At 38.5% G+C, this 13,877-nt stretch overlaps 1 protein-coding gene across 6 annotated transcripts; it reads right to left on the reverse strand.

Moving 5' to 3' along the window:
* Window positions 1–7,342: 7,342 nt before the first annotated feature.
* Window positions 7,343–13,175, reverse strand: LOC113348049. Of its 6 annotated transcripts, none has more exons than XM_026591745.1 (7): window positions 11,844–13,175; window positions 10,318–11,746; window positions 10,001–10,172; window positions 9,398–9,525; window positions 8,455–8,702; window positions 7,935–8,262; window positions 7,343–7,825 (listed from the first exon to the last, which is right to left on the reverse strand). In XM_026591745.1, exons 1-2 carry the CDS (start codon window positions 12,863–12,865, stop codon window positions 10,513–10,515), a joined length of 2,256 nt encoding a protein of 751 aa, XP_026447530.1. In that variant the 5' UTR covers window positions 12,866–13,175; the 3' UTR covers window positions 7,343–7,825; window positions 7,935–8,262; window positions 8,455–8,702; window positions 9,398–9,525; window positions 10,001–10,172; window positions 10,318–10,512. The 6 variants fall into 6 exon arrangements, with proteins under 6 accessions (XP_026447530.1, XP_026447528.1, XP_026447532.1 ...); XM_026591743.1 differs by having other exon boundaries at window positions 7,637–7,825; window positions 7,917–8,262; XM_026591747.1 differs by lacking the exon at window positions 7,343–7,825 and having other exon boundaries at window positions 7,827–8,262; window positions 11,844–12,683; window positions 12,935–13,175.
* Window positions 13,176–13,877: the final 702 nt, after the last annotated feature.

The following is a 13,877-nucleotide window of genomic DNA, read 5'->3' on the forward strand; positions in this document are numbered from 1 at the left end:
AAAAAGGAAATTGAGAAGTTGATGAAGGAGGAAGAAGTCAAAGTTCCAAAAAAATGAGGTCGTCCAAGTATTCAAAAAGACGAAACAAGTAACAAAGAGGTGAATAATAATGATTGTTCGGCACAAGCAAAGGATAGTAAAGAGGATGTCAAGAGGAAGGCTAAGATGTATCCTTCACAAACTAAGATAAAGGAGAAAAGGACCGTACATGAAATTGGTAGGATGAGAGGACCTAGAAGAGATAAGTCCGGTAAGTATTTGAGGCCTATCAATTTTATATACGATAACTACTTGGAAGATATATCGCCAATAATTCATGAGCATATTGTAGCAATGGACGACGTGCAAGGTGATGGAAATTGTGGATATCACGTCACGGCGGAACAACTTGGTACTTTTAAGGAAGAGAACAATCCCGTGCCCCCCTGAAAATGAAGTTAACTATATTCGGCAACGAATGTTACAAACCCTACGTAAAAACAAAGATTTCTATAAGACAATGATGAGAACAGGTGCAAGAGGAGATGCAGGGGTGGCAGCGGAGTACATTGCATTCGAACGTCGTTTGCATGGGGATTTTATCATTACCGAAGAACATTGGATGTCAATGCCCATTTGTGGGTTTTTAATAGCGGACACATTCGATTGCGTCGTACATTGTTTCTCATGGACGAGTAGTATCTTTACTTACGCGCCTCCAATAAAACCTTGCAATGAAGGTGTAAAGGATAGAAGACTTGTTCTTGGATTTGTTCAAAATTGTCATTTTATCGGCCTCAAACTTAGACCCGCTTGCCCATTACCACCCTTGATGAGTGCAGCCTTTTGGCCTAGATTTGAAAATAATTTTGTGATGGATTGGTGTGCAAATTATGCGACGGAAATGGATCTTTGGATATCTTTGAATGTGCAGCCTCCAAGTGGACAAGTAATTACGTTTTCAAGTGATGAGGATGAAGATGATAAGCAAGAGGTCAGTGAAGATGATGAGAATGAGGTCAGTGAAGAGGATGAGAAAGAGGTCAGTGAAGAGGATGAGATTCGTTTAGGATCTCCATAAAAATGTTTCATGGATTTATCCGCGTATTTTGTGTCTTTTGATTTTCGTGTATGATGAGGATGATATTTTGACTAGAATTGCAATTACATGTACCCATCAAAACGAAATACTTGAATGATTTACTTTTTGGTTATGGAACGTGTTGTTTTCAAGAAACTGGAACCATGAACACAGGAGATGGTTCGGCTTGTAACTTTAGTTCAAGGAAAGCCGAACCCGACAGAGTGATGAAAATCCAGAGTTTTTCTGTCAGGTTCGGCTTAGAGTATTATTTTGATGAAAGTCGAACCTGAAAAAAAAAAAACCAGAGTTTTTTTGTCAGGTTCGGCTTATAATATTATTTCACTGCAAGCCGAACCTGACCAAAAAAAAACATGAGTTACTCGGCTAGGTTCGGTTTGTATTATATTTTTTAAGAAAGCCGAACAATGGATTTCAACATTCGGCGCATAACTGGAATTACAGGATAAGCCGAACCTTTCATGATTCATGAACACAAAAAATATTATATCATTCCAAATATACTTTTCAAATTCATAATAGCGTTACAATAAATTTCTAATCGAATTCTTCTAATATCCTAAACGGGTAATGAGAAACCTTCTAAGAATGTAGTAGTGATCTTTGTATTCGAAATTCTTTCCTTTCCATCTTCGCCATTCCTCTAGAGATCGATCTTCAATCTCAGAGTTTGTTTCACTCTTGAGACGATATAGGCTCACTATCCGAACTAAAGCTATAAAGTCTTTCACCGTTTCTTTAATAGTTCCAATTCGGCAAAACAAGGCCGCACTATCCCGGTTGTGAGAATTACCCGTTTCGGTGCTGAAGGCTTCATGAATTCTAAGCAAGTAGTACATACTCATCAATCCCTTCACTCGTCGTTGATAGTATGCTACGTAATTAGTGCAAAGATACAAATCTTCTTCTAAAGTAAACTCATGAGTTGAGGGTGCCATTTTTTTAGTATATTCTCTGAAGATTATGAAAAACCATGTATGCCTATATATAATACAGGTTACAACGGCTATATATTTCAGAAAAGAGTCGTTCATAGATTTTTGTGCAAAAGTAGACAATGTTCGGCTCATAAGAAGGTTTGAACATAAGCCGAATCCATTTATGTAACGACTAGAATTTCAAATTTTGAAACTTCTTACAGATTCGGCTTATACGAGTTTGAAGATCTTAGCCGAACCTGAAGGACAAAGGATTCGGCGCGTAACTAATATTACAAGATACGCCGAACCAGAGTTAAAACATGAAATTCAAGGTGTCCATAACACAATCCCAACACCATTAAAAACAAAGTTCAGCACCTAAAACCAAAGGTGTTTGCAACACCATAAAAGTGTACTTAAAACTTAAGAAAACATTAAAAGGAACTTGGAAACATAAAAGGGCATTTAACCACGACCCCTCTTCTTAGTTGCACGACCACCTTTTCTTCCACCTTGGTCTTCATCTTCCGACGCATCATTACCGGGTTGGCCGGTAGCACCATGTTGGTTTGTACCTTCACCAACTTGTCGAGACCTCTTAGTGGTAGGATTTTGTGTGGGTTCCTCGGGTCCTTCTCCTTTGTTGATGATTGCATCCCACCTTTTGTAGAGGTATTTTTGTTCTTCCACGGTCATTGGTGTTTTGCAACCAAGTTTGGCCTTCATTTTTTTCAACATCTCCCTACCCGCGGCAACCTATTTTTTCATTTGTCAACAACTTATAACCGTGAGGTTGAAGACATTTTTACCATAACTAATATATGAAAATAGTATAAAGTGTATCATTATCTTGAAAGCGTTGATTACATCTTCGGAAGTAGACTTGTTGGTGATCTTGATTGCCTTCGCCTTCCCCTTATCAGCTACCTTTTGACGTTTCTTATTGATAATGAAGGGATGAGAAATTTGGTTATACCAATCCATATAGCTCGGATCCTCTTCACATGGATCATCAAGTAAAGGTGCTAACTTGGACGCATCTAATGTGTGATCTTCTAAGTTATTCCACAACTCAAGGGTGGGATCAGGATCATACTTTGGTTCCCAAGATGAAGTGGTGCTTTTAGTTCCAGTAGCACTCTTTGGTAACAACCTGAATTTCTCATCAAACAAAGGAACCTTTTGCACGCATCCTAATTGACGGAGTACTCGCCGAGGATCGTATATAACATAACCACCGGGAAACCACAATGGCCCATGATACATACCTACCGGCATATCCTCATCTTCAACAACTTCATCTTCTTCATCTTCCTTCTCATATGGTTGAAGAGTGACATCATCAACACCCAGTAGGTCTAACGTCTCTCTCAAACTTGCCACCAAGTGTTTTTTGTTCCTTTTCTTCGAGTCCTCGTACTCGTACCGTGCTGCAGTTGGCTCTGTATCAACATAATCGACATCCTTCTCAAATACTTTGGCCAAGTTCAAAATTAGGAAATGGTCATATATCCACACCTACATCCAAAGAACCACATTCAAAAATCAAAGGAATTGAAGTGATATAAACAATTTTTACTTGGAAACATCAAAGTAAGAATAAAGTTTGCAAGCTGAGAGAACTGTTCGGCTTATATGGATCAAGTATTACAACCCGAACAAAATAAAGTTTGCAAACTCAGAGAACTGTTCGGCTTATACGATTTTATGGTTATAAGCCGAACCATACTCTGAACTCCCAAAAGTTACCTGGAGCAAAGTGAAGTTCCCTCCGATGTTTGTACTTGTCAACCTAGACGCGGTGGCAAGTTGTTCCATCAGGTAAGTGTTGTAGTAATTCGATTTGCGGTAAATACGGATTCGTTGCTCGGACTTGAATAGATTTAAAAAAAATATATATACACTATTTGTCACAGGATCAAGAGATACTAGGACTCAGGATTCCACCAATTCTTATACTCATCTGAATCAACTATTAATTCTAGACAATTATAGCTTATAATGATAACAAATATCGACTCTTTTCTTTGCCAAAAATAGATTTTGTAAAGTATTAGATGTAAATCATAAGCATGATGCATCAAGAGTTCCTAGACTAAGCATACATCATCAGATAAAATCACAAATAATCAAGAAAAATCATAAAACAACTCATAATAGTGCAAATAGTCATAAAAGAATTAAATAGAATTATTCATGCATAAAGAATGGTTTCCTCCATCATCCCAGTAATGGGGTTTAGCTATTCATATCAATCACACACTCAACATAATAATTCAAAGCTCAAAGTGTGATTAAAAGAGTCAAAAGTTATAAAATAGTAGTTCTGAGACTCACAAAACACGTCCAGAAAAGAACGACAACAGAAAACTGCAGCGAACTGCGACACCTCTCTTCTGTTGTTGAGCTGCTGAAAATAAGACTGTTCTGGAGCTGCTTAAAATAAGACTGTCCTGGAGAGTCTGTTCTTCGTGTTCTTGAAGCTTTGTTAATGGCAGCAGCAGCAGCAGGTGAACATTGCTGCTACTCCTTCTTCTTCGCTCCTCCTGGCTCTGGATCGACCCCAAACTCTTGATAAAAACTTTCTCTCACTTCCCACCAGCCTTTATATACCAATAGGGTCCAAATAACTCGATTAAATCCGAGTTTATCTCCCTTTTTTCTTCACGTGCAGTTGAGAGAGAAATCTCTTTTCTGTTGCTTTGTACGCGTCTTCTGGCAATTTCTTACGCTCCAAACTTCTCCTAATCCTTAAACAATACTAGATACACTTTAATTCAACGTAAAACTCTCCCAGAATCTCTAAAAATATATTTGAAAACTTCACAGAGAACACGTATTCTGTTTGGACTTTGATCGCTTCACCCGGCCATTCCAGCCCAATTCGATCAGCCCAATCACTTGCATAGGGTCTTTTTAGGTCTAACAGGGTTATCCCAACTGATTTCCGGTGTTTAATCGCATTAAAACTCCTCCAATAATCGAACCAAAATCTGCCAGACGCTGCATGCATTTTCCCGCCAAATTCTAATATTTGAATTTGAGAAGGAACGCCCCCTATCCTGTGTTGTTCCCCCTTTAGCAGCTGCTTGGAAATATGTCACCCCTTAGTAATTAGGTTACCCCTTATCCAAAATCAAGGGTACGTATAGCAAGTGTCCTCCGGGGCATTTTTCGCACTTTTCGGGGTTCCTCCGGGGTATTTCTGGGGTACTTCCGGTACACTTCTGGGGAGGTCCAAACGCCGCATTTTCAGCCAATTTCGCCGCAAATCCTTATTCTTCTAAAAACACCTACAAATAAATAAAATAACCAAATAAGTACAAAATTGAGCACTAACAATATATACAAATGAGCTATATTAGACACATAAATGCGTCTATCAGTAAGCGAGCGTAGCCGTTCCCCAAGCATACTTGTTACAAGTTTCAAGATTCTTTACCAATTGGAGATAATTAGCATTTACCTTGTTTCCGGTTGTGTCGGGAAAGATGTCTCTACCAAGAGTATAAAGCAAGTAAGCAGTTCCGGCTTGCTTCACTTTGACGGGATCCATTACTCTGTGCTTTGTGTTCTCAAACTCCCTTTTCAAGTTAGTCGGCTTAATCTTCTTATTCTTCTTATTTCTTCCATTGGGAGTGCATACGGAATTGACATCTTTAACGGATCGACAAAACTCCAACTCAGTTTTGTTTGAATCCCAACCAAGACTTTCCTCGAACAAATTGTAGAGCTCATCCCAATTCATGCGATAAAAATCAGAATCCACATTTCCACCCCTTGCTTTAAGGCATGTAATCTTTCTAGCCTCATCAGGAGTGATTGCCATCTCTCCAAAAGGTAATTGAAATGTGTAAATTTCTGGACAAAAGCGCTCGGTAAAGGCAGAGATCGACACACTATCATATTCCTTATGTCCATAATTGATAGCAGGCCATAAAGCACTGGCTTGTACGTAAGCAATCACCTCATGAACCTCTTCAGAAAGTTTCCATGTCGCTGCCCTCTGGTGTCTCAATACTCGGACTGCACGGTTGTGATCAGGAGTCTCATAAATTCTCTTCGCCCAAGATTCGGCATAACCAATCAACACATTTCCTCCATCTTCCGGAAGACCATGAGGCAAACCATCTGATCGAGGTGTAATTACGTCATCTTCAGCAGGAATGTGTAAACCAGTGATCCGTCGATCAGCATCGTCCTTCTCTTTCTCGGGTTCTGCCACCTTCTTACCTTTCTTTTCTTTCTTGGGTTTTCCTTGGGGTTGTGTTTCTTGATGAACTTCTTGATTATCATCTCCAGCTATTACTTCTAGTTTTTCATCTTCAGCTATTCCTTCTTCTTGTCTTTCAACTCTTACTTGTTCAGCTTCTTCTTCTAAAATGCCTCCTCTACCTCCCGCTCCCAATTTTTTCTTACCTCCTCCTCGAGGATCGGGAGTTTTAGAAGTAGAAGGTGTTACCTCCATCTTCTTCCTCTTTTTAGCTACATCGGTCCTGACACAAGTATGAAAGTTATAAGACTACTTCGAACAAGAAAGGGATACAAACTATACGAAATATGGATTTCAAATGCCAAAAACTTGTCAACAAATAAGAAGGCTCGGCTTACCCGAAATAACACATATGAGCCGAACCATGTCTTAGAATTTTCAATAGCTTACACAGAGAGTGGTTCGGCTCATACCACAAACTATTTATAAGCCGATCTCATTTGTTCGTCTCACAACCAATACTATCGAATAAGCCGAACCTAAAATTATGAATTCAAACATTTATTCGGCGCAAAACTAGTACTACCATATGAGCCGATCCTATTCACATGCAAAACTTATGAAATTGAAACAACATTTATTCGGCGCAAAACTAGTACTACCATATGAGCCGATCCTATACACATGCAAAACTTATGAAATTGAAACAACATTTATTCGGCGCAAAACTAGTACTACCATACAAGTCGATCCCATACACATGCAAAATTTTATGAAATTTCCACAACACAAATTCGGCGCAAATCTAATGCCATCGAATAATCCGATCCTAAATACAAGGCTCTATGTCACTAGGTTCGGCGCAAAATTGATATGCATTTTAAGCCGAATCGTTCATATGCAGTTTCAGGGTTGAGTTTGAAGAACAGTTCGGCGCAAATCTAAACTTGATTTTACGCCGAATCCAACCCTGTAACCGCTGCACAAACCATGTTTTTGACGAATTAAACCAATCATACAAACCAAAAACATCAAATACGAGGTGGGTTTGTAGAACTAACCTTCTTATTCTCATTTCAGGAGTTGGTTCTTCTTCAATCTCTTCCTCCGGTTGGATTTGTGGTTGATTTTCAGTTTCTTCTTCACTCTCTAAATTTTCTTCTTCTTCTTCTTGTTCAACAGGTTGTTCAATTGATCGATTAGAACGAGATACTTGCTTACGACGACCCATTATATAGATGAGTTTAATCGTCAATTAACTTTTCACGAATTGACGATCAAATTTCGCCGATGATGCGATGAACATTTTTTTGGAGAAGATGAACGGGTTTGGCTGCTGTGGAGAGGAAGAAGAAGGTGAATGAAATTGATTTTAGATTTATTGATTATAGGTTTTTGTATTAGGGTTGGGGATAGATTAGTAATTTAAAAGATTTAAGGGCATATAGGTAATTGAACTACCCATAGGGTACCCCTTATAAGGTCACCCAAGTTAGGACTATTGCTTTGTATGCCTAGAAAGATTTAGGTATGCCCAAAATCAGGGTTCCAAGTTTTTCCTGTTACAGTCCCACTTTCCCATCAAGCCCATTATCTCTACCTGATCCTCCACTGTCAAAAACACAAATCTTTAGACTCCAAGCGGGAAAATAGAAAGTTAAAAAACTATCAAATACAGGTTGACGAAAGCTAACAGACATACGTTTAAAATTGTACATACTTCGTACACTTGCTAGCAGCTGATACTCATCTCCAGCAGAAATGTCAGACTAATAAAAATGAACCCTTCCACCACCTCCACTCCCACCACCATCACAACTGACATGTCCCCCAACACTGGAAAGAACGGCAACATCATTGAGTGTGAGCGTATGCAAAAACAAGAGAACAGTTCCACCAGGACCACCCCCTAGACCTCTTTTGAACAGCTTGCATTCCCATAATCTTGGTTTCTGTTATTCTTGCCAGAACGTTCGCCGTCTGCTCTGGGCGTGCCATAAACAGACGAACTTGGACAATGAATGCAACAGTGAACCCATAGCTGTTGCCTGTTGGAGAAGAAAATGTTGAGAATTAACTGAAAGCAAATTGGTGGACCGTTTCACCTGATAAATTGCATCACAATTTTGAAGAAACTTAAAATGATAAATTTCTTCAGATCCTTATAGTAAAAATACACCAAGGGACCAGAGAAAATTACATCTAAATCATTCTTATCTATTCATATTTTGGATTGTCACCTGAGTTCTGAGAATAAACCATCTCCATAGGCTTACCAATAATACCGCAACCACTAGTAGATAAATTGAACCTAGCATTCCCACTTCCAATACCAAGTTCACAAGGCAAATCAGCCTTTCCATATGCAACACCGACGTCAGCAAAAGTGCCATCAGAATATCCATCACCACCTTTACCACCATGACCACCACCACCACCGATAACTCCGCTACTCAAAACATGACTCAACCCACACCTCCTGTGCAACCTGCATTACACTCAAATCAAATTAGTTTATCTACTCCTAAGATATCTCTTCCAGAAAACATTGGATTTTTGTGCATTCAGGATTGCCATGTATGATTTATGCATCAAGGATTGCCAGGTGAGGCTTATGAAACTTATTTGAGCTCATGAGGAACAAAGCTGGCATGTTATTTTTTAAAAAGGTCCATACTCAGCTCATTACTTATACCTTTAATGTCATTTTTTTTGCAGTATGCACGCAAAAGCAATGTTGCAATGCGGCATTCTGTTACTGTTTCAAATTTCTTTATAACTGAATAATAATATATAAAGTAATAGAAATCCACAACAGACTACCCAAAGGCAACTTGGCCCAAAAGTAAATTGATCAAATAAATGCTTTCGCTGAATAACTTGTTTCTCATTCCATTATTATGTTCCTTAGAAAACAAACATAGAACAGATGGAGAAGAGGAAGAAAAAAAAATGCTCTTTATAATGGATACTTTTTATAACAGTGATGCTATGAAACAATAAGACGTTGTGCTTCAATCGGATCTCGTAGTCCAGTAAAATTTAGTCAACGTTATCCATGAACTACCAGATTTGCCATTGGAGTGTACCAGAAGAGTTCTGGGAGATACGGTTTAGCACGTCAGAAACCGTACAAACACCAAGGATTCAAGATGAAATGGTTAATAATGCGTGGAGTCATACCCTGAAAACAAGCAAGTTGCTAGCCTCGAGAAAAGATGTTGCAACGATGCATCTCCACCACCATCAATAAGCAATTCTTATTTCGATACCAGATGCACTTTCACAGACATGCGCAGAGCACCAAGAACCTGATTAGCAGCATAAGTTAATTTCTGATTAACAAATTGTAACAGTGAAATATTTATGAAAGATGTGAAAATGTCAGAATCATGGCTACATCGGCGGAAACGAAAACTAAACCAAGGAGATGTGTTTATGAGTAACAACATTCAGGTGGGATATTAAAAACCAATAGCAGCACTGAACAAATAAGATAAGTTAATCAACTCCGAAGATATCTCTTTCAGAAAGCAGTGGACTTTTGTACATTAATGGATACTTTTTATACTGTCAATCCCTTCTCTATCCTGTTTACAGTTGTTATTCCTTCTAAAGAATAAAAAAAGAAAACTTACAGTTTGGAATAATAAGATTCGAGATGAGGAAACTTAAATGAAGAAACTACAGTGAGGTGGCAGAAAGTGGCGCATCATATCACCCGCTTGGAGTAGAAACTACAAGGAATCACAAAATGCATAGGCAACAAGTAATGCCATAACTAACCTGGATCTTAGAGTTACTCATCAGAAGTTCGTCTGCCATGAGTTCGAACTCCAGAATATAAGCTAACCCAAAGACCAACACTCAATATACATCATATCAAACTGGGATGTTCAAAGCAGAGCCAGTGCTCTTCCTTCAGCCCCTCCTTAGTCAGTGGACCACAGTGCATGTACTTAAAGAATGTAGACCACATTATCATTGCAAAACAAATTCAAACCATTAGACCAATATCACCAAAACCCAGTATAATTTACAACAATATCAATGCATAAGATAAAATTTAAATACATTTTTTCCATAAAGAGAAATTTAAGCACCTGTTCAATATAGTACAGTGAGACCCAAAGAAATTTACCCCAAAGCACCTGTGCAGCCAGTCTGGTTCCACCATAAATACATAAGCCTAGTATACACTTTTGTACTAGAAGTTACGAGATGCAACTACTACTGGCTTTTAGATGCTAAGTGGCAGCCTGGTTCCACCATAGTTCAGGCTCTTGATTAGGACTTGCCTAAGACCATCTAGGCTCAACCCAAGTGCAGTTTGATCTTTCCTTCGTATTATGAAAATCTTGCGAAGAATGTTGATTACCCCCTACAAAATGATACCTGCATGTATCAAGAGAATAGTATAAAATTCTTTCGCCTTTTAATCTAGGGAAGTAGATATTGTTCTCCATGCAACTACGTGGAGCCACTGCTGAAAAACTGGATGTATTGCTGATGAACAATGAATGCTTTCCCAAACTGTTCAGTCTAACCCAGACCTCCGAATCATCCAATCTATAAATATCAACCGATTTTCCACTCTGTCCCAAATGCACTAGTAAAAGCTTTTTATCACACTCCGCCAGATAACTAGGATAAAAACCACTGAATTGTTTCAAGGACTTTGACAGTACTTTCCAACTGGAATCACCCTTCATATTAAAAACTCCTAATATTCCATTATAATCTAAGCAGTAGAAAGCTCCTTTATAGAAAACCGGGCTGTTAATACACGGCATAAAGTTGTACATACACGCCATAATATTGTTCACAGTGGAGCTATCTTCATAATCAAATTTATGAACAGTCCAACCAGTTGCACTTTTCGCCGGTTCAGTGACCAAAAAGGATATCTCATTGTCACCTCCTATTTCCCACCAATTGGAGATGGCAATCACCACACAATCGCGAGAAGTAGGTACCGACGAGAATGACATTCCACCAAGTGCATAATAATCAGGTACATCTGGAAGACAGATCATTGCTCTTGTGAAGGGATTGTAGCAGAATACAGTTTTTTTCCCTTTAGACAAGAGAAACCACCCATCTTTTGAAAAACGGATTATAGCACCAACAAGCAAAGGATTGGATAGTTTCATGAGGTACTTTTCATTGTTATGCATCGGGTCTACAATATTGCAGATGGTCTCTTCATTATCTTCAAAGATAGAAATCAGCCATGGAGATAAATATGTATTTGCTGTGGTCTTTGTAGAAGCCGATATTTGGTTCAATCCGGGGAGAAAAATAGAATTTCGTTTACAGGCTACACGAAAATGAATGTAATCAACAGGATGGAGAAATCTCGCTATCTCCTCTGTACTGTCATAATCATCAAGAAAATCCCACTGTTTTAATGCTTCTAATTCTCTGCTGCTATAATTTACCTTGCCAATGTTCTCCTCCTCTATGCTGGTTTCTGTCGTATCTTGGCTCACAAGAAGATCTGTTATGCTTCTCCTTCTTCCAGCAACTTGCCTGCCAACACAAAAAATACATAATTAGAAAAGCTAACGGATAAGAATGTATTGTAAACAAAATGTAGTAGTTGTGGTTGCACCGATGCTATATTTACTTGTTCACTGTGGTGGGCATCATTACCCAAGTAGGTAGAAACCATGGCGTTGGAAGCTTCAAACACGGCATGATAACCGTGGTAGCATTGTCTTCTGGTTCAAATGTATACAAGGTTTGATCTTCGGGTAATGTATAAAACAAGCAACCCCTATCAAGACCCATATCAGCTGCTGAGCAATACGCACTGGAAGTTGAATAACACTTTCTAGAGGTTAAGCCTAACGCGTCCATGTTTGTGCACAAAAAGAGAACATGATCACCCAAAGACTTCAACAAAACCCAAGTCATTGATGAGAAATCCAACTTGAATATATGTGTCGAGGCAACTTTTCTATAACCTCTTGGGCTGCAATTTAAAACAATTTTAAAGATATCATTTCCAGATTCAACCCAATCTTCCATGTGACGACGGAACTCCAACTCCTCACCTCCTCCTATTATTGGGAAATGAGGTACCTCTACCTTGAATTTTCTAAGAAATTGGGTTTCTTTATCAAATACAACATGATGCCATAGATTTTGTATTTCGATCTCCATAACCCAATTCTCAGCATCACCGAATGCGAATAATTTACCTTGAAAGCAAAGCAAGGAATCAATGAATTTGGAAAAATCGCCTTCGGGGTCAGACTGGTCATTCAATTCCATTGTTCTCCATTGTTCGTCCCCAGGTCGACAAAATACTAGAATGTGCTTATCATGACTAACTTCATCATTCATACCTCTAAAAATGAGGAATACCGTGCAGCTGTCTTCATTGCCAGGATTATTACAAGTACTTGGAAGAGGTGGTGAGGATAATACCAAGTCGAACATAAAGTAATTTTTTGATTCGGTACTGAAAGACAGACGATCGAGATTAGGTAACTGTATAGTTTCAGATGATACAGGGTTCCACAGGAAACAATCATCTAAATTTATAGCATCAGCCACAGAATACTCAGCATTATCCTTAACATTACCAATAACAATTAGCCATCCTCGATGACAAGTTTTATGATAATATACTTTTCCACGCATCTGGAATAGACTTAATACAATTTCTGTAATTAGGTTCGCATGGATTATAAAAGCTCTGAAATTTCCTACCTTTTCCGTGCGGAAAAACAAGCCAAGGTGCTGCCTTTGGAATCGGCGGGCGCTGTCTTTCACTCCTCTCAGCTGGAACTGCTCCTGATGCTAATTGCTTGTCCATGGAAATACTTTATAATGAAAATAAGTTAATCGGAGAAGAGAGGAACCAATGGAATTCTGCTGAAAATATGTATTTATAAACAACCGAGCTTCTATGCTCAGATTTCTGTGTGCTTGAAACAGGAAAGGAAATTGTTTTCAGATCCACAACAGAAGAAGAAGACGGAGCAGCTTTTTTTTAGTTTTTTATTGGTTCCTGGGGCCCCACGGTAGGGCCTGTTAAGAGTTAAGTTGGGAAATAATGTCAAAAGACTTTAAGAGTGGTATTGTGACGAGGTCACTCCGGTGACACCTTTCGTAAGGGTGCACCTAAAAACGGTTGGATATTATATCATAGATATGCGCATATCCCTAAAGCTTATATTATTTATTCTAAAGTCCTTCAAATAAATCGCTAGTTTTTATCTCGTGAATGAACTTATTTTCACTTGTTTCGTGAAAACCTACCACAACAGCGTTTGTTTTACCCTCATGGAAGGAGTCTCGATCAACTTTGATCATGATAACTTCCAGGGGATTAACCAAGGGGAGAACACATATAAAGTTAACGATACAGACATCGTATTTCTTTACTTTATGTATATTAAATATCCTTGTTTATGTTATTAGGTTTTAGTGTATCGGTTAATCAATAATCTAATCTAATATCACCAGCTAATTAATGACTATATGGTTGGCATATGTTTCAGACATCTGGACTAACCCTTAAATTATCTTTTTAATCTATATTTAGATCATCTGAAGAAAGAATATAATTGTCATACTGTCAAGATCTACTGCCATGGATGAACGTAACAATCGTGATGACAAGATAGACGAAGTCGATTGCAAAAGTTTG

Source organism: Papaver somniferum, chromosome 2 (genome assembly GCF_003573695.1).
Source record: "Papaver somniferum cultivar HN1 chromosome 2, ASM357369v1, whole genome shotgun sequence".
Classification (NCBI taxonomy): domain Eukaryota; kingdom Viridiplantae; phylum Streptophyta; class Magnoliopsida; order Ranunculales; family Papaveraceae; genus Papaver; species Papaver somniferum.

Bases quoted from the DNA above. Each gene is read 5' to 3' on its own strand.
- LOC113348049 (XM_026591745.1), bottom strand. From the start codon at position 12,865: ATGCGTGGAAAAGTATATTATCATAAAACTTGTCATCGAGGATGGCTA. The intron at 11,747-11,843 runs GTAAATATAGCA...TTGTGTTGGCAG, and splicing joins ATGCCCACCACAGTGAACAA to GCAAGTTGCTGGAAGAAGGA.